The sequence below is a fragment of the Eleutherodactylus coqui genome, chromosome 2 (assembly GCF_035609145.1).
Source record: "Eleutherodactylus coqui strain aEleCoq1 chromosome 2, aEleCoq1.hap1, whole genome shotgun sequence".
Classification (NCBI taxonomy): domain Eukaryota; kingdom Metazoa; phylum Chordata; class Amphibia; order Anura; family Eleutherodactylidae; genus Eleutherodactylus; species Eleutherodactylus coqui.
Genome location: NC_089838.1, coordinates 223,417,808 through 223,439,016, shown reverse-complemented (window position 1 = coordinate 223,439,016; position 21,209 = coordinate 223,417,808). Strand labels below are relative to the sequence as shown.

Sequence of the window (21,209 nt, the reverse complement as noted above, 5' to 3'; positions counted from 1 at the left end):
GTGATGAGCTATAACTTTAAAACCACTAGTATTGTGTGGCTCCTTGTTCTGCTGCCAAAACAGTTCTGAGCCATTGAGGCATGGACTCCATAAGACCTCCTGAAGGTGTCCTGTGGTTTAGAACACAAACATTGGCAACAGATATTTTAAGGGGTTTTCTAACCTTGAAAAACTGATAACCTATCCTCAGGAGAAGCCATTAATATGTGATTGGTGAGATTGCCGCTGCTCAACTAACTGAGTCTGTGTCCCCTTTAACCCCTTGAGTGGCCCGCCGGGAAATTTTCCGGGACGAGCTCCACTGCTCATAGCGATATAGCCCGGAAGATTTCCGGGCTATGTATCGCTATGGGAGCTGCAGAGCACAATGCATTAAGCTGTGGCATTGTGCTCTGCCTGCACAGTCCCACAGAGAACAAAGCAGGACATTGAGAAGCAGGAAGATATTGCCGATCTGCCAGCAATCTCCTGCTTCTAATGTCCTGCTTTGTTTACAGGTTGCTATAGAGACCATCGGCTTGTCAGAAGTAAGCCGATGGTCTCTGTTGCAGGGAGAGCTGGTGCTTGGCTGTCAGAGGACAGCCAGGAACCAGCTCTTACAGCAGAGATCAGAGAAAACCTCTGATCTCTGCTGTGTTAACCCTTTACATGCTGCAGTCTGTGACTGCAGCATGTAAAGGCTGTCACCATGGGACCCCCCCCCAGAATGTGATCAGGGAGTCCTGATGGGTCTCTGTGGAAGTCCCCTAAAGGGACAAAAATAAAAAAGTAAATTATTTTAATTTTATGTATTTTTTTAAAAACACTTGTCTCCCTTTACTTTGTGAAAAATTAAAAATAAAATTACACATGTGGTATCCCTGCGTCGTAATGACCCAGAGAAGGAAGTTAGTACATTATTTAACCCCTTAATGACACGGTCCCTTTTTTTCTTTCCCCATTTCTTTTTTTTCCTCCTCCCGTTTAAAAAATCATAACTCCTTTTATTTATCCATCGACGTCGCTGTACGAGGGCTTTTTTTTTTTTTTTTTTTTTGCGGAATGAGTTGTATTTTTCAATGGTGCCATTTAAAGTACCATATAATGTACTGAAAAACTTTTGCAAAAATCTAAGTGGAGTAAAATGAAAGAAAAGACATTCCGCCATCCTTCAGTGCGTTTTGTTTCTACGGCACACAAACTGCAAGAAAAATGACTTGATAACTTTATTCTATGGGTCGTTACGATTACTACAATACCAAATGTGTATACTTTTTTTCTGAGAGACAGGGTGACAAAGTGCATTTCTGGCGTCGTTTATTTTTTTTTTTCGGACTACGTTCACCGTGAGGGGTAAATAATGCACTATTTTGATAGATCAGATATTTACGGACGTGGCGATACCAAATATGTATTTTTCTTTTATGATTTAGAGTTTTTTATTATAGATATGGCAAAAGGAGGGTGATTTAAACTTGTTACTTTTTTTCCCTAATCTCCCTACAAATGTTTTCACAAAAGTAATGCAATACATTATATATACCCAGAAATAAAGCCATCAAAAGTACAACTTCTACAGCAAAAAACAAGCCCTCACATGGCCTTGTTAATGAAAAAATGAAAAAGTTATGGCTCTTGGAATGCAACTGCAAAATTAGTTGAAATTAAATGATTGGCCCTTTTAAAAAACCTGCCCTGATGGGCACGACAGGGGGGTAAGAAACCCGCCACTCAAGAGGTTAATGTTTATATCTGGGCATGGACCTGTTAATACTCGGAACGACCCCTGTAATTGATATGACGTTCTGAGTACTAAAAGTGTCCCACTGAGGATAGGCCATCAGTTTTAAAAGCTGGAAAACTCCTCTTAAACCCTGTAGTTTGCAAGATGAGGCCTCCCAATAAAAAAATAAATAAATAAATAAAAGTCAGTGAAAAGTATATTTAAAAAACTGCCCCTATTATGTCATGGCAAAAAAGAAAAAAAATTGGTAGCTGAAGGGGGAAAAAAAATTAAAAATTACAGAATAAATGTATCTGTAGGTGCCCTGTAATTCAAAACCATATATATAATGCCAAAACATCCAAGACAAAATGAGGAACCCATTCCCTTAGTATATTTATGCTAAAATAAAGTAAAAAAAAAAAGTCTTGCGTTTCTTTATTTTAGCGTAAATATACTAAGGGAATGGATTCCTCATTTTGTCTTGACATAATATATATGGTTTTGAATTACAGGGTACTTACGGATATTTATTCTGTAACTTTTATTTTTTTTTAACACTTTTTCCACTGTAGTTTGCATCCATTGGAGCCCCATGTACAGGGAAAAACATCCCTCTGTAGTGGCAATAGTAACAACTGGCAGAGCTGATCAGGGTCTGCTAGGCCCCTACAGCTCTGCTGTAACAGGGGCAACTGGCACTCATGTGACCGCCGACTTGCATAGTGGAAGAAACCCTTCCACTTTATAGTTAATAGCGCTCATTGAGCACTGTGTACCAAGGAAAGGAGAAGTCAGAAGTAGTTAAAGGGGTTGTCCCGCGCCGAAACGGGTTTTTTTTTTTTCAACCCCCCCCAACCCCCCCCCAACCCCCCCCCCCCCCCCCCCGTTCGGCGCGACACAACCCCGATGCAGGGGTTAAAAAAAGAACACCGGAGAGTGCTTACCTGAATCCCCGCGCTCCGGTGACTTCTTACTTACCTGCTGAAGATGGTCGCCGGGATCCTCTCCCTCGGTGGACCGCAGGGCTTCTGTGCGGTCCATTGCCGATTCCAGCCTCCTGATTGGCTGGAATCGGCACGTGACGGGGCGGAGCTACACGGAGCCGGCATCCTGCGCGAGCGGCCCCATTGAGAAAAGAAGAAGACCCGGACTGCGCAAGCGCGGCTAATTTGGCCATTAGACGGCGAAAATTAGTCGGCTCCATGGGAACGAGGACGCTAGCAACGGAGCAGGTAAGTGAAAAACTTCTTATAACTTCTGTATGGCTCATAATTAATGTACATTACAAAGTGCATTAATATGGCCATACAGAAGTGTATAGACCCACTTGCTGCCGCGGGACAACCCCTTTAAGAACCGCTTCTCCCTTCTGCCTTTGCGTGCGTAGCTGTGACTAACAGCTGATAACCCAACCTGCTTCTGCTTTGGTGCATTATCCTACGGCTAAGGCCACTAGGGAATGTACTTAGTTTACAACAATATTTAGGAAGGTAAAACGTTTCAAAGTAACATCTAAATGAATGCCAGGATCCAAGGTTTCACAGTAGAATACAGTCCAGAGAAGCACGCTATCTGCTAGATTGCTTTCTTCTCATAGTCTACCTTGGTGCCTTCTCTTCTTCAGGTAAGTGACAAGCGCATCCAGCCATACACATGATGTAAAAGAAAATATAATTCATCACACCAGGCAAACTTCTTCTATTGCTCCATGGTCCAGTTCTGATGCTCTGGTGCCTATTGTTAGAGGTTTCAGTAGTGGCCAGGGGTCAGAATGGGCACACTGAGTGGTCTACTGCTACACAGCAAACTGTGATACACTGGGTGTTCTACTTTTTATCATAGCCAGCAGTAACTTTTTCAGCAATTTGTGCTACATTAGCTCTTGAATGGGACTCAGCCAGACAGTCTATTCTTTACTTCCCAGGTGCATGTATGAGCCTTAGACACCCTCACCGTTTGACCAGTTATTGTGCCTTTGATTACTTTTGCTATATACTTACTACTGCAAACTAGGAACACTCAATAAGGCCTGTTTTTGGAGATCCTCAGACCCAGTTGTCTAGCCACCACACTTTGGCCCTTCTCAAAGTTGTTCAGGTCCTTGAACTTGCCTGTTCTTCCAGCACATCAATTTCCAGAACTGACTGTCTACTTGTTGCCTAATATCTCCCACATCTTGGGCCGTATTCCGACTGCGAAATCCTTGCAGCGGGATGCAACCCTGTGCCCCTGCAGTGATCTCTGGAGTCTTCACTCTGTGCTGTGGATGTGCGGGCTGGCACACTGCCGCACATGCGCAGTGCAGAGCTGGCGTTTCAGCGATGGCTCGCACTGAAATAGGACATGCTGCGCTCTTCACACTGCGAGCGAAATATCGCATTTGATTTCCGCTCGTGAGCATGAAAATGCATGCCCTATGGGCTGTATTTGCTGCAGGATCCGGAGCTCTGGCTCGATCCTGCAGTCCAAATACAGCCGTCTCCATTAGGCCTTAATGGATACTGGTGTCAGCTATCTGTGGTTTATTGCATATATAGATTCTTCCGCACTATACAGAGGCTCACAGGTCTGTCTTCAGCATTTAGGCTAGGGCTACTTGGTGACTTTGGATATATGACCAAAGATAGTTGTGTAAGCTTGTGACCTTGCACTTCCATTGAGGTCAATGGGTGCCGGTGTGACCTGCAGGTTACCGTGAAAAAAAATTACCTGAGGTTGAAATGGCAAAAAGCAGACAGTCTCAAAGGTATTAACTAAACTTTTTGTGGGGCGGGAATTGAGTTGTACGTACGACTGCAAGACACTTTCTAGTATACTTAGACAATTTTGCTTAGTTTTTTTTTTTAAACTGCTTTTTAACTTTCCTCAACGGAGAATCTGACAGCTACTGCAAATAAGGCAATGGAGTATAATCCATCCCGTGTGGAAATAGCATAGGGAGCTGTCCTATCAGCTGCTTATCACACTCCAGAGGTAGATTTTGGGGCAGCAGTCTCTTTCACAGGAGTGTGAAACTGATAATGTCCCATTTAGATGGAATGACCATCATCTATACGAGCGCTGACATCACTGCTAAGGTCGTTGGCACTTGTAAGGAGCATTTAAACAGGCAGAGAGCAGTGCTGGATCGCGGGCTTCTTGCTCAGTGCTTTACCTTCTATGTGAAGCGGGGAACATTTACACGCAGCGAGAAGCCTGCGATCCAGCAATGATTTTTATGCTGACTGAAATTCAGCGATAACGAGAGGGGAACAGATAGTAAATGACTTTTTTGCATTTACACGAGACAATCATCCCTTATTTTCGTTTGTTTAGCTCCGTCCCTGTCCCACCCCCTCCCATTGCAAACGCAAGAGTGGAGGAGGGAAGGGGGGAACTGCTTAGATGGAAGCGTCTATCGGCCAGCCGTGAAAACGCCGGCCAATATACGCTCGTGGGAATAAGCCCTGAGGGTGTTTTTATACTGCATGATCTGTCGGGCGACAGATGCCCAATAGGTCGTCCCACTGATAATTGCTATTACGTAGGAACCAGCATCACTGACTGAATGGAGGCGCGGTAGTGAATGAAGGTGGAGTGGGGCTGGGGATCGCCTCCATTCACAGTAAGCAGGTAGTCGTTCATAAGTGAATGACGGCCTGTTTACATGGAACGATTCGTTATTCAGTTTTCTGCATGCATAATCGTACAGATTCTCACTGGATTGTGGGAATCCAAACGATAATATGTATTGCCAACTTGAAAGGCAACAAGTTTGGATACAGCTTTAAAGGACGACAAGTGGGTTGATACGACACAATGTATTAAGATAATAAATGAACAAAATGATATAAAATGGATGATAGTTAAAGGGGTTGTCCCGCGCCGAAACGGGTTTTTTTTTTTTCAATAGCCCCCCTGTTCGGCGCGAGACAAACCCGATGCAGGGGTTAAAAAAAAAAACGGACAGTGCTTACCTGAATCCCCGCGCTCCGGTGACTTCTTACTTACCTTGTGAAGATGGCCGCCGGGATCTTCTCCCTCGGTGGACCGCAGCTCTTCTGTGCGGTCCATTGCCGATTCCAGCCTCCTGATTGGCTGGAATCGGCACGTGACGGGGCGGAGCTACGAGGAGCCGCTCTCCGGCACGAGCGGCCCCATTCAGAAAAGAAGAAGACCGGACTGCGCAAGCGCGTCTAATCGGGCGATTAGACGCTGAAAATTAGACGGCACCATGGAGACGGGGACGCTAGCAACGGAACAGGTAAGTGAATAACTTCTGTTTGGCTCATAATTAATGCACAATGTACATTACAAAGTGCATTAATATGGCCATACAGAAGTGTATAACCCCACTTGCTTTTGCAGGACAACCCCTTTAAACTAATTCACATAAAATAAGTGATATTGCATACTTTTACACTGTTTTTTAGGCAAAGGTTAAAAACTGATATTACCAAGGGATATACATGAACACATTCATATTACATATGAATATACTTACATCACATAAACTACATCTGTTCAGATGTGAACACCATCACTGGACAGAGTCCATCACCGAGGAGTCTTGAATCATCATCTGTCCGAATTTACAATCAGCTGGAGAAGTGACAGCTGAAGACAGAGAACCCCTGGGGACTACACTATGAGAGAGAGAGTGCTCTACTCATAGGTTACAGGCTTCTGACCATCTCCCTTCTGCCCCAGCTTATATACACAGAAAGATGTGTACATGCAGCTATTGACACCTGTGGGTGGCCAATTCCTCGGGCATCTATGAGTCAAAGGTCACAAGACCCTTCAGATAATAGATGTCCCTTCTTTGCAAGGGGAGGAGGCAGAGCTAGTGTGCTGAGTTCCCGCCCCCTGCCACTGTTTGCAATGCTTAGCTCCACCCCATCCCTCTCATTGCAAACAGTGGTGAGACAGAGAGGGGGCGGGAGCACACTAGCTCCCGCCCCGTCTCCTTGCAGAGAGGGGTAGCGTATATCGGCTGGGAGTGAAAACCCGGCCGATATACATCCATGTGAATAAGCCCTCACGAGCATATTTTGGCTGTATATTATTTGTATGCAGCAAATACACATCTAACGTGTGTTCCTGGTGTTTTTTATGCACCCAGATTATAATGCGCATATTACAACCGTAATACGCACAAAAATAGGACATGCTGCGTTTCTTTTTCACGTGTGTAATATGCGCCTGTGAAAAATGCAGATCCAAATGCCTCAATGTAAATCAATGGGCTTTTAGCACTGCGTATGACGCGTAATACACCGCTTAAATACGCATGTGTGAGTGAACCCTAAGGCCCAATGTCCACGGGCGGATCTGATTTGCGCAAATTGAGACGCCCATAGGAATACATGGGCATCCGCAAGTATTAAATAAAGCATGCGTATTTGATTTGTGGACCTTCTGGTGCGGAAAAAAAATTGCGGCATGCTCCATTTCAGTGCGGATCCCGCATGGATGGCTTCCATTGAGGTCAATGAAGCTGTCCAATCTGTGGCCAGTCCACAATTAAAAACAAACTCCACTACGCATGTACGACGGCGCGCCGGCCGCTGCTTCCACACACATCCACAGTGAAGAAAAGAGAAGACCCACAGAAGACTTAGACAGGGAAGTAGAATCCCTGCAGTGTCCTCGGCCACGGGCAAGGTCGGATTCCCCTGCGGGCTCCCGCCCGTGGACATGAGCCCTTAGTATATTACAAAGTGTTTTAAAATAGTTTGCAATTAAAATACCCCCTACTCCAATAAATAAATAAATGTTTAATTACTTTTTAATCCACTGTGCCTTTATCACACGTGCCCAGGAGGGCCTTCTCCATCAATTGCCCCCTGCATTGAGCTGCTCCACAGCTCTGATTAAACCTGGAGCGTCCAACCAGGAGCTGACTACAGCTCTCAAGAGAACGGAGAGCACTACCACCCCTACCTTGCACTGTCAGCTATTTTGCATGATCAAATCTGCTGATAGACTCTTTTCAGAGAGACCTTTCACACAGACTGAATATTTCAGCCAGAATGCAGCGGAATTTGCCGCTATGGATTACCGCATCAAAACCTGCAGGGCTGACTGTGAAATTTGATGCAGAATAACAGGCTGATTCAAACAATTTCCATTCCGCATCAAAATCCGCGCTGAGCCGTGCAGATTTTACCGCAACATGAAGATTTGTAATAATAAATCTACGATATTTCTGCAGAAAGCATCTGCCTGGTTCCGAACTCCATATTGGATCCTAACTTGTATATCATTCTGATGAAGTTGTGCTAATGTGTATATCAGACTTGAAACTCTCCCAAATTTTCAGAAACCTCCTGTAAAAAGGGAAGACGTACTGGGCTCCTGGAAGAGTTGGAAAGTCTCTTATGTGTCAAAATGGCTCTTCAAACGTCTTAGAAACCAGCACTGGTAACTTAGGCCGGTTCACATGACTGGATCTCAATTACGGAATTCGCGATCATCACCTGCGTGAATGGTACGCGGTATTACGCGCCTATTGAAAAAGTAGTACATTCGCATGTCCATGCAGATGAGCGGATAGCAATTGCGATTTCCATGAGCGGATTTAAAAACGCAGGATGTTCTATTTTTATGTGGAATCCGCATAGATGGCTTCCATTGAAGTCAATGCAAGCCGTCTGACCCACAGGCCATCCGCAATTGACATTGTGGATAAGCTATGTATGAGAGGCGGAAACGCTCGCTACTTCAAAGGAAAATAGATAGAAAAGCCGGTTTGGAGGGGAGAGATCTTTCTTCCACGAGGATGATACGCTGTGCATTGCCTACATCCGCATGGAAAAAGGCTCGCATCCGCAATCATTCGCAATTACTTTCCACGAACGATCGCAGGTCTTCCACTGTGGAAATCCACATGCGGAATCCGACCCGTCCATGTGAGCCCGGCATTAGTGTAAGAAAGAATGGAGTTGCAAGTGCAACCCCCCCCCCTTTTTTTTAAAGAGTGGAGCTCTAAGGAGAGCACAACAGCGGCCGCGATGCGTCCCCAGCTAAGTGTAAGTGTGCTGCGCTCTCTCCCTGCTGTTAGCAGAGGCGTGACATAAGTGCAAAAAAAAAAAAGCTTTCCAAGCTTTGGCCATTTGGAGTTTATTCTAAAAAGTTCGAAAAGCGTAATTGTGGTAATGAATAGGTTAACATCAGCAGCGGGAGCTCCATAACTAATTGTCTCAGTGACACGACGGTTGTCCCGCCTCCAGGGCTGCTGTTATTGTACACAAAAGAAACAAAGCATGTCGGGATATGTAGTTCCCCAGAACCCCGCACGTGACTCCGGCAGCTCACGGTCATTTGCCGGATGTTTTCTCGCGGTATTTCGCAGTTACACTACAGACGATCTCACAGCTGCGGAGAAGTGAAAAGTAACCAATGACATGGCCGCTTGTAGAGGGAACGCGGTAATTGAAGGCTTAACTCCATTGGTTGCCGAGCACGTACCGTTGCGCACAGCCATCCAACCAATAGGAAGTAAGCGTTCCTTCACGTTCTGACCAATTGGAAGACAAAGAGTAATATTTAAATTCCGTCAGGGCTGTGAGGAGCAGGAGCCGCGGCGTCTGGTTATAGTGCCTTGTTAACCTTGTGGTGGCAGTTTACTGATTCTCTCTGGAAATGGCAACCCGCCGCGCTGTTGTAAGTACAGAGCGTGTCTACCCTTTAGCGGTTACGGACGGCCCGCCCGCCCTGGTTGCTTGTAGCGGCGCTTCTTCCCCAGTGCGCTGCGGCCTCTCCCCGAGACTCCCGGCTCTGTAGTAATTGTCCCGCCGCACTGCTGGCTCTTCTCTGCAGTGTCGGGCGGCTTTACATGGTACCCCGGACGCTTCAGCCAAGCCCCGTAGGGCATTACTGGCGGCTGTAGCCGCCTGCCGGCCGTGCGCGGTCTCTGCTCGGCTGGAGCTGCGGCCCCTTTATTCTTGGTATTGAGGTCCCAGCACTGGTCGAGCCCCGACGGTCACGTGACTGGCCACCCCAGGAGGACGCTAGTCTCACGGGCGCCTCTCTGTGAGGCCTGTGCGGGGGGAGGGGACACTTCAAGCTTCCCTCCAGGAGTTGCCCATTATAGTCTATCGGAGTGCTAAAACCTACGGTATCACATACCGTGCGGGACGTGTTGGTTGGTCTATTTTTATCTTTTACTTTATGCAGGTTAGACTAACTGCAAAAAAACCCCCAAACTTGGAATTTTCTGCAAAAAAACCCCCAAACTTGGAATTTTCTCCAAAAAACAAAACAAAACAAACCCAAAAATATTTGATATAGGCCGCCTGCAGACGGCCGGGTCAGATCTTTTATGTGCCGGCGCATGCGCAGACCGGAGCCAGTGAGTGACACTTCTGTGCAGGGCTGAAATAGAACATGCTGCGGCTTATTGCGTGAGATTTCGCGCGGACAAACCGCAGCCGTCTGCCTAGGATAGCGTTTGCTAATGCAATCCTATGGCAGCTTCCAAGGGTGGAAATCTCGTGAGAAATCCTGCTGCGGAATTTCCACCTGTCTGCAGTCGGCCATATGAAGGGAAGCCAGAATGGCACAGGTCAGTTTCCTGCGTGCAGACAGGATGTCTGTCCTGACCGATGCCAGCTCTGCCCGAGAAACTTAAGGCTGGGTTCACACGGGGTGTAAGATTTCCACGGCAGAAATGCAGCTTCAAAACATGCACCGTCCGGCACGAGTTTTAAAGCAACTTCACCGCCTGTGTTCTGCTGCGGCCGTCTCTCCATAGAGGTGAGAGCCGGAAACGGTGCTACAGTTGATCTGCCGTGGCATGGCTCTTTCATCGCCTCTTGGCCGCAGCGTGTGGATGAGACTTTTGCAAAACTCGTCCACGGTGCTGCTTTATCCCGAGATAAAACCGGCAGGTGGAATTCCCGTACAGAACGTCTGCATGGAAATTTAGCGGCAACTCTGCCCCATGGGAACCCAGCCTAAGGAACAACCTCTAGTCATCTCTGGGCACAAAGCCTTAAGGCCCATCTACACGCAGTAATTGCTTAAAATCCGTTCAAACGGCCAAAAATGAGCGATAATCATTACGTGTAAACATGGGCAATGTGTACTTTTTGTTTGAACAGTGATTTTAAGGTGAACTTAAAATCCATCATTCAGCCACTGAGATGGAGCCAACAGGTTTACCTCTCAGTAGACCACAGGCTGTTCTCTATGGGAGTCAGCAGATAACATTGTAACCTGCCTTCAGCTGTGAGCAGAACAATGCAGCTGTGTGCACAGCAGGGTGTATGATTGATCACAAGCTGGGCTCTGCAAACAGCTCATGGAGGTCCTTCTACATGCAAATGAAAATGGCCACTAACACTTTATGCAAACCGCTAAATCTTTCAGTCATTTGAAAGATTATCTTTGCATGTGAATGGGCCTAAAGGCCCATTTACACTGAAGAATCACTCAAAAGGCAGCGTGAGTGACAGTTTTGAGTGATCACTTTGCGTAATCTCTAATTAGCTACTTGAGTCCGTTAGTGTGTAAATGATGGTTCCTGCTGTATGCAGATAACAGACCTCCAGCTGTCATCTGCAAACAGCTGCTCTGTTCTCAGAGCGGTCAGCGGTGTCCCGAGAACTCTGAGCGGGATAGCAGCTGAGAGAATACGATCAGCGCTATGCCACTGAGAACTCAGCATGCAGCGCTGATGAGGCTCATCACTGGCTTGAAGTGAAGGATGAATGAAAAGGGCAGGAGTTTAGATGCAGCAATTATCGCTCAAAAGATGGCTTTTGAGTGATCTTTTTGAAAACGGGCCTTGAAGTTTACTAGGTGGAAACATGGAGGGAGGGGATGCAGGGAAAGGGTGAAATGGTCAGTTTTTAACTGGCTAAAACTGAATACCGCCCCCAGTTCTGTTATAAGATGGAACACCCCTGTAAATCAGAAGTGTCGGCTCATCGCCTGCAGGGGTCCTGGCTCCCAGATGTGTCTGAGGGGCAGAATCCACCACAGGTACTAAAGGAAAGTCAGCTGTCAAGGCAGTCGTAATAAAACATTGGAGCAGATTTATGGGGCTGTCGAAAACAAAGACGTTTTTGTTGCTATGGGCAACAACAACAAAAAAAACAGAAAAACTTTTGACAGTTGACTTCCTGCCTGTGTAATCTGTGACAGTGAATCATGTGAGCTGCTGGATTTCTCATGCTCCAGCCGATGCCATCATTAACAGCCTGCAGAGGAGGATCTCCTTCACCCCTTCCTATTCTCAGTACCAACCAGAAATAATGAACATGCCCAAGAGATGCCCTTGGCACTGAACAGCCAGAGCGTGTTCTGCACTCTGAGCTTGCTGAGAATGTAAGAACAAATATGCCTATTAGTGTAACAAATCTCCCCATTGTCATTATTAGAAGTGAATGTCAGGACCACCAACCCAGCAGTATTCCTTACTGTTATCCTGTAGTATGCTGGGAGAAACTCCCTTAAAGGGGTTGTCCCGCGCCGAAACGGGGTCCCCACCCCACCCCCCCTTTATCTCTTGCTTTCTCGCGTATCCACAGCACAAACGGCTGCGCCACGGATACTGACGGCTTCAATGGGAGACCCGCAGGAAAATGGAGTGTGCTACGATTTTCTTCTTGTTCGTGCAACCGGCATACTGGGAAGAAATCCCATCCGCGTGCTTTTAGCTGCCCTACAGATGCTAATGCATCCCTATGGGCAGCAAGACGCATGGATCTCTTATGCGGGGGCCATGCATGGTTTCTATAAATAAAATCCACACATGGACATTGGGCCTAAGGCAGTGGCACCAGTACAATCACTGCGGCCAGGACCCTCACAGCACTGGGCCCTTGGCATATGCCTTGTCACAAGAGGCCCAGAATTCCCATCTCGTCTTGTGTGGAATCCCAACAGTCTATTGGCATAAGTTACAGTAAAACACTTTCCCTTCAGATATGTAGTTTAAAAAAAAAAAAAAGCAAACTCAGAAAATGCATGTTTGTGACAATTGCAATGTGGATGGCCCCTATATGGATATTGGATAGAAATTGCTATAAAATCTGTACATGGAAAGGAAACTAGTGGGCAGTATGTGGTCCGGGCAGCCACTCATGTTGGCACTGTGTAGTATTCTGGTACTCTGCAGCACTTTAGAAAGCTGGCAGGAACAGAGCAGCATTACCAGGTTTCTTCTCTGCCCTAACTGCATCTCAAAGTGGTGGTAACAGCGGCTTCTGATGCCATTAAGCTGGGCATAGATCAAATGAGTCCGCTGAAGTAGCCAGTCTGGCCCATAGCAAGTGTTAAGGCCCATTTACACAAAGCGATTGCTCAAATCACTAGTGATCACTTGAGCGCTAATCGTTGCATCTAGACTCGTGGTGATCGTGCACTACTAGCTGATTGTTAAATTCAGTCCAACCTAAAAATCGCTGTTCAGCCTTATCAGTTCTCTGTGGGGAGTTCTGATAGCATTGTTTCCTGCTGGAGAACAAAGGATCTGAATGGAGATAAGAGCCCTCGGGCTATTAACTGCTTTCAGCTTAAGGCTTCATTTGCACATTTAATTGCTATTAAGTAGCTGAGTAGTTACCTAATAGTTCTTGCAAAATGATCGCTCAAAGCTGTCACTCATACTGTTTGAGGGATCTTTGAGCAATCATGGGGCCGTGTAAATGGGCTTTTAGCCATGAACTATGGCTGATTCCTCATCTATGTATCTAGAATTCTTGTGGCAGGAACTAGCGAGTGAGCAGCCAGCCATGCCATACGCTGCCACAGACCTTCACGCTTAACCTGCCATACGCTGCCACAGACCTTCACGCTCTACCTGTCTGATGCACAGTAGATTATCATCACTTTAAACTTTTTTTTGTTTTTGGAATGTGCAGTTATAAATGGCTACATATGACTATTATACATCATGGTGTCTGTCCCCCATACAGTACAATGTTAACTAAGAAAAAGATCCAGTTCCTCTAACAAAAAACAACATAAATCCCTTTGAAATCAGTGTGACTGAATCTGTTTTGACTGATCAGCCACATCATGCCTGATCCTAATCTTGGATCATCTCCCCTGACACTCGAGTACTTGTAGTCTGCAGCATCTTTCCTTCATTGTGCCTGTTCCTTTAGAAGCTGATGAATAACTGGCTGGGGTATCTAGTAAATGGAGCTGTCGGCTCTGACATGTCTCAGTATATGGACAGCTTTATTCTCCAATGCTCAGTCCTATTGTCTGATACAACATCTCTACAGCAGGGTTACTGAAGACACTAATGATGATGCTTGATGAGCATTGAGCCCTGTTGGTCATTAGCTGATAGTGCATGACTTTTGAGCGCACCTCTGGTCCAAGGGCCCAGCTATTACTTGGTACCAGCCTTCTAAGCCCACTAACGTGTGTCTTCATCTCAGACCTGATGCTTTACTTGTCCTTCTACCAGATATAATGCATGATATTGTGGCACTCAATGCCTGTTAAGCCTGTACTAATCATGGTATTTCTTCAGGTGCCCCGTGGAGCAGACAATGCGCTTGCAGGAGCTATGAGATCTAAAGCCCAGCTGAATGTCAGGAGGGCTGCCCTTGGAGAGATAGGAAATAAGGTGACCGTACGTGAAAAGCAGGCAGCCGTGAAGGTATGTGCTGTGCAGATGTTTACACTAAATTTTGCCTCCAACTATACATAAAATCATGTTATAGCTGCAGTAAGCTTCAGCTTTGCTGGACACATCGGCTGACAAAATGTGGCAGATGGAGCCCTGCACTTTGTTACAAAAGTGACTACTTGCAACTGAAGGTGTACTCTAAGCATCAGCTTTCTATACTTGGTTTAGTGTTTAGATACTGTGGCTATTCACATTTACAACTTCTTTACAGAACTCTAATGCAGTGGTAAAGCCAACCAAAGCTGTAGCTGCCAAAGTGGCAACTGTGAAACCAAAGGCTGTCCCTGTGCCAGTGACCGTGATTGACGCTCCAGCAAAAGTAAGTTCTAGTTGTGGAGGACAGGCCTGTAAAGTGATCTGCTGCGTACGTGAAGAATAACACTTTCTGGCAATAATATGGCCTGTATCCTGCATGTGTCAGCAATTCATCTCAGTAGGCTTAACTTCTAATAATCAGCTGAAGATGCACATAAATAACAGGTATAGTTCCTGCTTGACTTTGAATCAGCATGGAGGACCATCATATAGTAATAAAGTTACTATGAATACAAAATCAGTACTACTCCTGCATAGTCATCAGAATTACATGGTGGGGGAGGGGGGGGGGGTAGTTAGTGTTCTAGTTTCTGGACAACCTATAGAACTAGAGACCACAACACCAAAGCGAAGTTTACATGTGAGGGGGTTTCACCCCAGGACATGTGCAGCATGTTATCACTACTTGTACAAATTCAAGGAGAAAAAACCCAAAACACTGATCTGTTTAAGGTGAGAGCGATATGGGGCTGTAAATCCCACCACATATCACACTTGCCATCTATGTGAAAGCCCTAAGGATGTTATGTGGAAACAGCCTTCCATCACCTTTGGGGGATTGCAGAGTTTCTCCCATTGTCTTTAATGGGAGATATAACATTGTGTGCACCTAGCACATACATCACAGCATGTTCTGTTGCATTGTTTCCTGCATCATTGTGCCATGCAGAGAAACCGTGTGTCTCCTCTTCCCATTCAAAATAATTGTCTCACAATGCACAAAACTAGATTTGTTTTCCCATATCAGGTTAGCCTAACTTGGATGTATTTGTTTCTCATGGGTTATTCCTAATTGCAAAGTTTACTTCTAAGGCTACCGACCTACTTGCCATGGCACACTTTCCTCAGACAGCATATCTATCTGATATATGAACAGCCAGCACATTGATATGCACTTGTTTGTTCTAACTCACAACCATGATATAGATAAAAATAGGATATTGATCTAGATTTCACTCACTGTCTGCAATGCATTGTACATGTAAATGCATCACGCTTGGGTGCAAATCGCATGGTATGTGAGCACAAATTTATTTCTTTTATATATTACACTCTATTGGTGGCTCTCCAGCACATATGCTGTGCTCCTTTTGGAGTGAACAAAAAATAACTTCTGTAAATCCATTGAAAATGGGTTCTTATGTGAACTTGCATCTGGATGGAACTTGTGTGAAAACTGCACAAATACAGCTAAAGGGTGGCTCTGTAATATGGTATCCACTACTCAGAGGCTGTACGAAGCTTGATATGTTTGTGCAAGAACCATAGATCTGGTGACTAATGTAGTAAGATCTTATCATTTTTTTTTTTTTTTTCTTTTGGCTTTAAGGAATCTTCTCCAGTTCCTATGGATGTGTCAATGAAGGAAGAAGAGGAACTCTGTCAAGCATTCTCTGATGTGCTGAACAGTGTAGACGATATTGATGCTGAAGACAGTGAAAATCCCCAACTGTGCAGTGAATATGTAATGAGTATATACAGCTACCTGCAACAACTGGAGGTAACTGGCTACCCATTCTAACAGTTGTAGCTACACAAATGACTCTTAACATACAACCATGTCTCGTTAGCTGGAACCATGTTGTACTGCTTTAAAGCACTAAGCAATGAGTCCCTTGCAAATCTGTACATGCTCAGTGTATGGACCTTGGGCCTGCTGTTTGTCTTCAATTTACAACATTCTGTGATATTGGCAGTAAGCCAGTAATTTGACTGAAGACTCAAGGGCTAGCTAAGACTATAGCTTACACCTAAGAAATAGTAGTGATTAATGGTTTGACTGTCTTGTGTTCCTTCTAGCTCCAGCAGCCAATAAAACAAAGATACCTGGAAGGAAAGGAGGTAAATGAACGTATGAGGGCCATCTTGGTTGACTGGCTAGTTCAAGTTCACTCTAGGTTTCAACTGCTCCAGGAAACTCTGTACATGGGCATTGCCCTCATGGATCGCTTTCTTCAGGTAAGTGTTGGCAGGGGTGTTTTTTTTGGTGTTACGCACTCCCTTCCTTGACTAATGGCTTTTTGTATATAGGTTCAGCCAATTTCTCGTGGAAAGCTTCAATTGGTTGGTGTAACAGCACTTCTTGTGGCTTCCAAGTATGAAGAAATGTACAGTCCAGAGGTTATGGACTTTGTCTACATCACAGACAATGCTTATTCTGCATCTCAGATCAGAGAAATGGAAATTCTGATGTTGCGTGAACTGAACTTTGACTTGGGACGTCCACTACCACTTCACTTCCTGAGACGCGCATCAAAATCTTGCAGCGTAAGTGTCTGGCTAACCTAATGAAGGATGGGCAACATCTGGCTCTAAGAACTACATACTATCAATATATAGTATGTTTAAAAGTGGCAGGGGGAAGTAAAGATATCTAGCCACCTATAGAAACACTTGGCTTTACACAAATTGTAAAAAGCATCCTGACTTTTCAAGAATACTTCAAACTTTTTTTTTTTTTCTGCAGGCTGATGCAGAACAGCACACACTTGCAAAGTATCTGATGGAGCTTACCCTCACTGACTATGATATGGTCCACTTCCGACCTTCTGAAATCGCATCAGCTGCCCTCTGTCTGGCACAGAAGGTTCTTGATCAGGGCAGCTGGGTAAGCTTTGAGTGTATATAGGCTGCTCATGGCCAGGGTGCTAACTTGTATGGTCTGCAGCCTACATGCCTATCCCAGAAGTAAATAACAGACTTGTCCTCTCCACAGGGAGCCACACAACATCACTACACTGGCTATACTGAGGAAGACTTGTCTCATATCATGAAGCACATGGCTAAGAATGTTACCAAAGTCAACAAAAACCTGACCAAGCATGTGGTATGTCCTAGTAGTCTACCAAGGAGCAGAGACTTGGTGGGTAAGTTAGTAGCTGGCTGTAAACTTAATTATTTTTTTTTTTTTTTTCTTTTCAGGCTGTGAGGAACAAATATGCCAGCAGCAAGCTGATGAAGATCAGTACCATTCCTCAGCTGATGTCCCCAGTTATTACAGATCTGGCTGCAAGTCTTGCTTCCTAACACTATCTGAACAGCAAGGGGAATATCACTTTTTTTGCACTTTTAAACACTGCCGTCTGGCATTAATGCTGCTGATCCTGTATATATTGTTTTTAAGACTTTTTAGTTCTGTGAGCTTTGAGGAACTGCAAGATCATCCTCTGAATAAACTGTTTTTAAATACCACTTTTCTATTGGCTCTGTCAGGGTATTGGTCAAGAAATACTAATGTTGAGCACTGATTGATGTAATGATTTGTAGCGCTAGATGTATTAAATGACCAAGTCTTGTAGCTCATCGTGCATGCCTCTCACACCAGAATAAGGCTTATGTAGCCTCCCATGGTAACTAGTTATCTTGACAGCAAGCATCTGTTCATGGGCCACAAACTTAAGACCTTCAAGATCTTAAAAAGGGTTCTCAAAGCTGTCTTTATTTGGCCATTTTGAGAACAAGGTCTTGCTATTAATTTGAAATGGAGGGGCTTCCTTTCTACAGAGCTCCAGCTAGTACACATAGGAACGTGGACTGCAGTGTCAGTATGTGACATGGCCTCAGCAAGGACAAGCTAGTCTAAGGGCAGTTGAGGTTGGTCCTGCATGTAGACTCCCTGGTTGGCTTCTCATGTTACTGGTAACCTTATATTTATATAAAACTTGATTATGCTACCTTGCCTGAGCTGTTAAGACTCTATGGACAAGGGTGCTGCTGTGTCTGGAAGAAAGCAGCCATGGTTTTTAACACTGGACAACCCTCTTCTACATTCTTTTCAGTTTCCATACACCAATATTTTACCACATTTCTGCAGCAACATACATATTATAACTATCCCCCAGACATCGCATATCTATAGATGACAGAGAACCTATTTAAAAAAAAAACAGCAAAACAATGCCTATTCTCCAGCCTCTAGACTTTCTTCATCCTCACACTTAATCATATTCCTTCTTGCCTTGAGTCATCAAACTAGAACTCCACTCAGTCTGCCCTTTTCACCTAGACACATAAGGAAACACACAAGGAAAAGGGGGAAGAACTGCTACCCAGTTCAAGAACTAGATAATTGCCTGTACTCCATGTTCTAAAATTGTATCCAATAGAACCAGGTCTTTACAAACTTTTCTTGTGTACCTTAAGTGATGCTGTGAGGTTCTCAGTAATCCAATTCACTGTATTGAGCCACATCTTGACAGTGGGTGGAGAATCCTGTTTCCAGAGTCTGGGAATGCAGGATATCACTGTGCATATCAAATGCTGTACCACTGACCCTTTATAAATCAATATTGGGTTATCGCAGTGATGCAGGAGGGAAAGGGCCATTTATTTCCAGCAAAACTCGAGTGAACCTAGAGGTGACTTGCCATACTTCCAAACAGTTCACCAGCACCCGACAGTCCCAGAAGACATGCATCAATATCCCTTGTTCGGACCTGCATCTCCCACACAGAGCAGGGATCGTGGGGAACATCTTGTGTAGGTGGGAGGGCACCCTGTACCAACGCAAGAGAATCTTATATCCAGATTCCTGTACCTGACTTGATATAGAACCTGAATGCATTACTGCAAATTTTTTTGTGTTCCTTCCCCCCTCTGGTTGTGAGTTTAAGATGCCATACATTCGTGATAACATGTCTGGAGGGATCTTCACTACATGTTAACTCAAATTGTATCTTGGAGCAAGAGAATAAACTGGGATGAGGAAGGAACCGTAGAAGGTGTCAACTGCATGGTTTGCTGAAATGAGTCTGAGCAGTCATGTCCCCTAAATGTTGTCCTGAACTTCAGTGGCCCTCATGCAAAAAATGACCTGCTCTAAATTTGCCCCCCCCCCCCCCCCCCCGTTTCAGAAACGTCTGGAAATCTACAATTCCTTACTTGGATCAGGCCTTTGACATAGCCAATACAAGTTTGCATGTCAGAGTAATGCTGATGGGCAATGCTTTGGAGTATTGCATAGAATTATCCAAGTGATCAAACAATCACTGCATCAATTCTTTAGTGGGGTAATGTTGTTGTGTTCAATAAAATATCAAATGGCCTACCCTAGGAACACTTTCTTAAAAGTGGACTATAGTTCTGTCTTACAGAACTTTTTGGGTAAAACTTTTTTTTTTTTTAGTATCCCAAAATGGTAAATACTCATCCCACAGTTGTTGGGGGCATGTTGCTGCTGGGACAATCTCTACCCCCTACACGGTTTCCATAGCTTCCTAGCTATAGGTATCTGTGCTTTGCTGTTTGCTTAACTCTCCACTTGTACTGGTTAAAGGAATTGCATCAAGCAGGACCTGCAAGTAACACGCTTACAGCATATTTTATAAATGTGTGATAAATCAGAGTGCTTTTAAATATCCTTTTCCCCCAGTCGTCTCCACGATAGCACCAATTGAGATTGCCTCCTTAGCGCAGGAGCGCGAAAATAAAAAAAAAATAGGAACCTGAGAGAAGCCAGAACAAACCAGCACTACAGGTCGCAGGATGTCTGCAGCACCGGTATAGTAATGAGTGCTCCAGCCCCAGAGACAGCTGAAACCTCAGCCTCAGCGGCCGTAAGTAGCCAGTGCGGCAAAAAATACAAAATGCAAAATCCAATGTATTGTATATGGAAAAATTGAATTTTTACCTGCAAAAAATACAATGTAAACATCCAGTGTTTTGTGTATGGAAAAATTGCATATTTACATGCAAAAATGCTTTATTTGTCAGGGGGTCAAAAAAAGACATTCCCCTCCTCTCTCCCCCCCCCCCCCCCCCCCCAGAACAAAACTCAGAAAATGCGTGGAATGCGGGATAAAACTGCCAGCTGCGTACCAGAGGCCTCTATGCAAGGCATGCGTAGCTAGGCTAGTTAAAGAGGAATCAGGAGGACGTTAGGAAGCTGGTGAAAGAAGAGGTAGCTCAGCCCTAACGTCACACCTGGCGCCACCAGCGAAACACCATAAAAGGGCGTATGCTCCTGATGAGCCTTCCGACTCCGAGTTCTATCGGGTCGGAGCAAGAGGAACAGGCGGCGAGAAGTCCTCAGATTAGGAGGACTACAAAAAATACTTATTCCATCAGGACGATTTAAGGGAATTAAGTCGGTCAGGGCGTACCCTACAAGATGAGATATTTGGGGGACTAGGGGAGAGGTGCAAGCATACCTTCCCTGTCCACAGGAATATCACCAAAATAATCCAGAAAGAGTGGAGGAAATCAGACGCAAGCTCCTTCTCCACTAGAGGGGTAAGAAGAAGGTACCCATTCGAGGAGGAAGTTTGCGCAAGCTGGCAGGAGGTACCTAAGGTAGACGTCCCAGTGGCCAAAGTAGCCAGGAAAACGACCCTGCCCTTTGAGGACGCCGCACAGTTAAAAGATCCCATGGATCGCAAAGCTGAGGGCCTTCTTAAGAAATCAGGGGAGGCAGCGGCAAACATACTTAGGCCAGGGATCGCAGCCACTTGTGTGGCGCGAACCCTGGGGGTATGGCTAGAACAGCTACAGCTACACCTAACCAATAAGATGCCGAGGGAACAGATCCTAAATTCCCTTCCGATCCGGCGTATGGCA

General features: G+C 45.2%; 1 protein-coding gene across 1 annotated transcript; it reads left to right on the top strand.

The window, feature by feature from the left end:
- The first annotated feature begins 9,202 nt into the window (after nt 1-9,202).
- LOC136612285 (G2/mitotic-specific cyclin-B2-like) lies at nt 9,203-17,952 on the top strand. The gene is made up of 9 exons (XM_066592526.1): nt 9,203-9,352; nt 14,181-14,309; nt 14,551-14,658; nt 15,985-16,155; nt 16,455-16,613; nt 16,686-16,922; nt 17,122-17,262; nt 17,371-17,481; nt 17,577-17,952. Exons 1-9 carry the CDS (start codon nt 9,332-9,334, stop codon nt 17,679-17,681), a joined length of 1,182 nt encoding a protein of 393 aa, XP_066448623.1. The 5' UTR covers nt 9,203-9,331; the 3' UTR covers nt 17,682-17,952.
- The last annotated feature ends 3,257 nt before the right edge of the window (nt 17,953-21,209 follow it).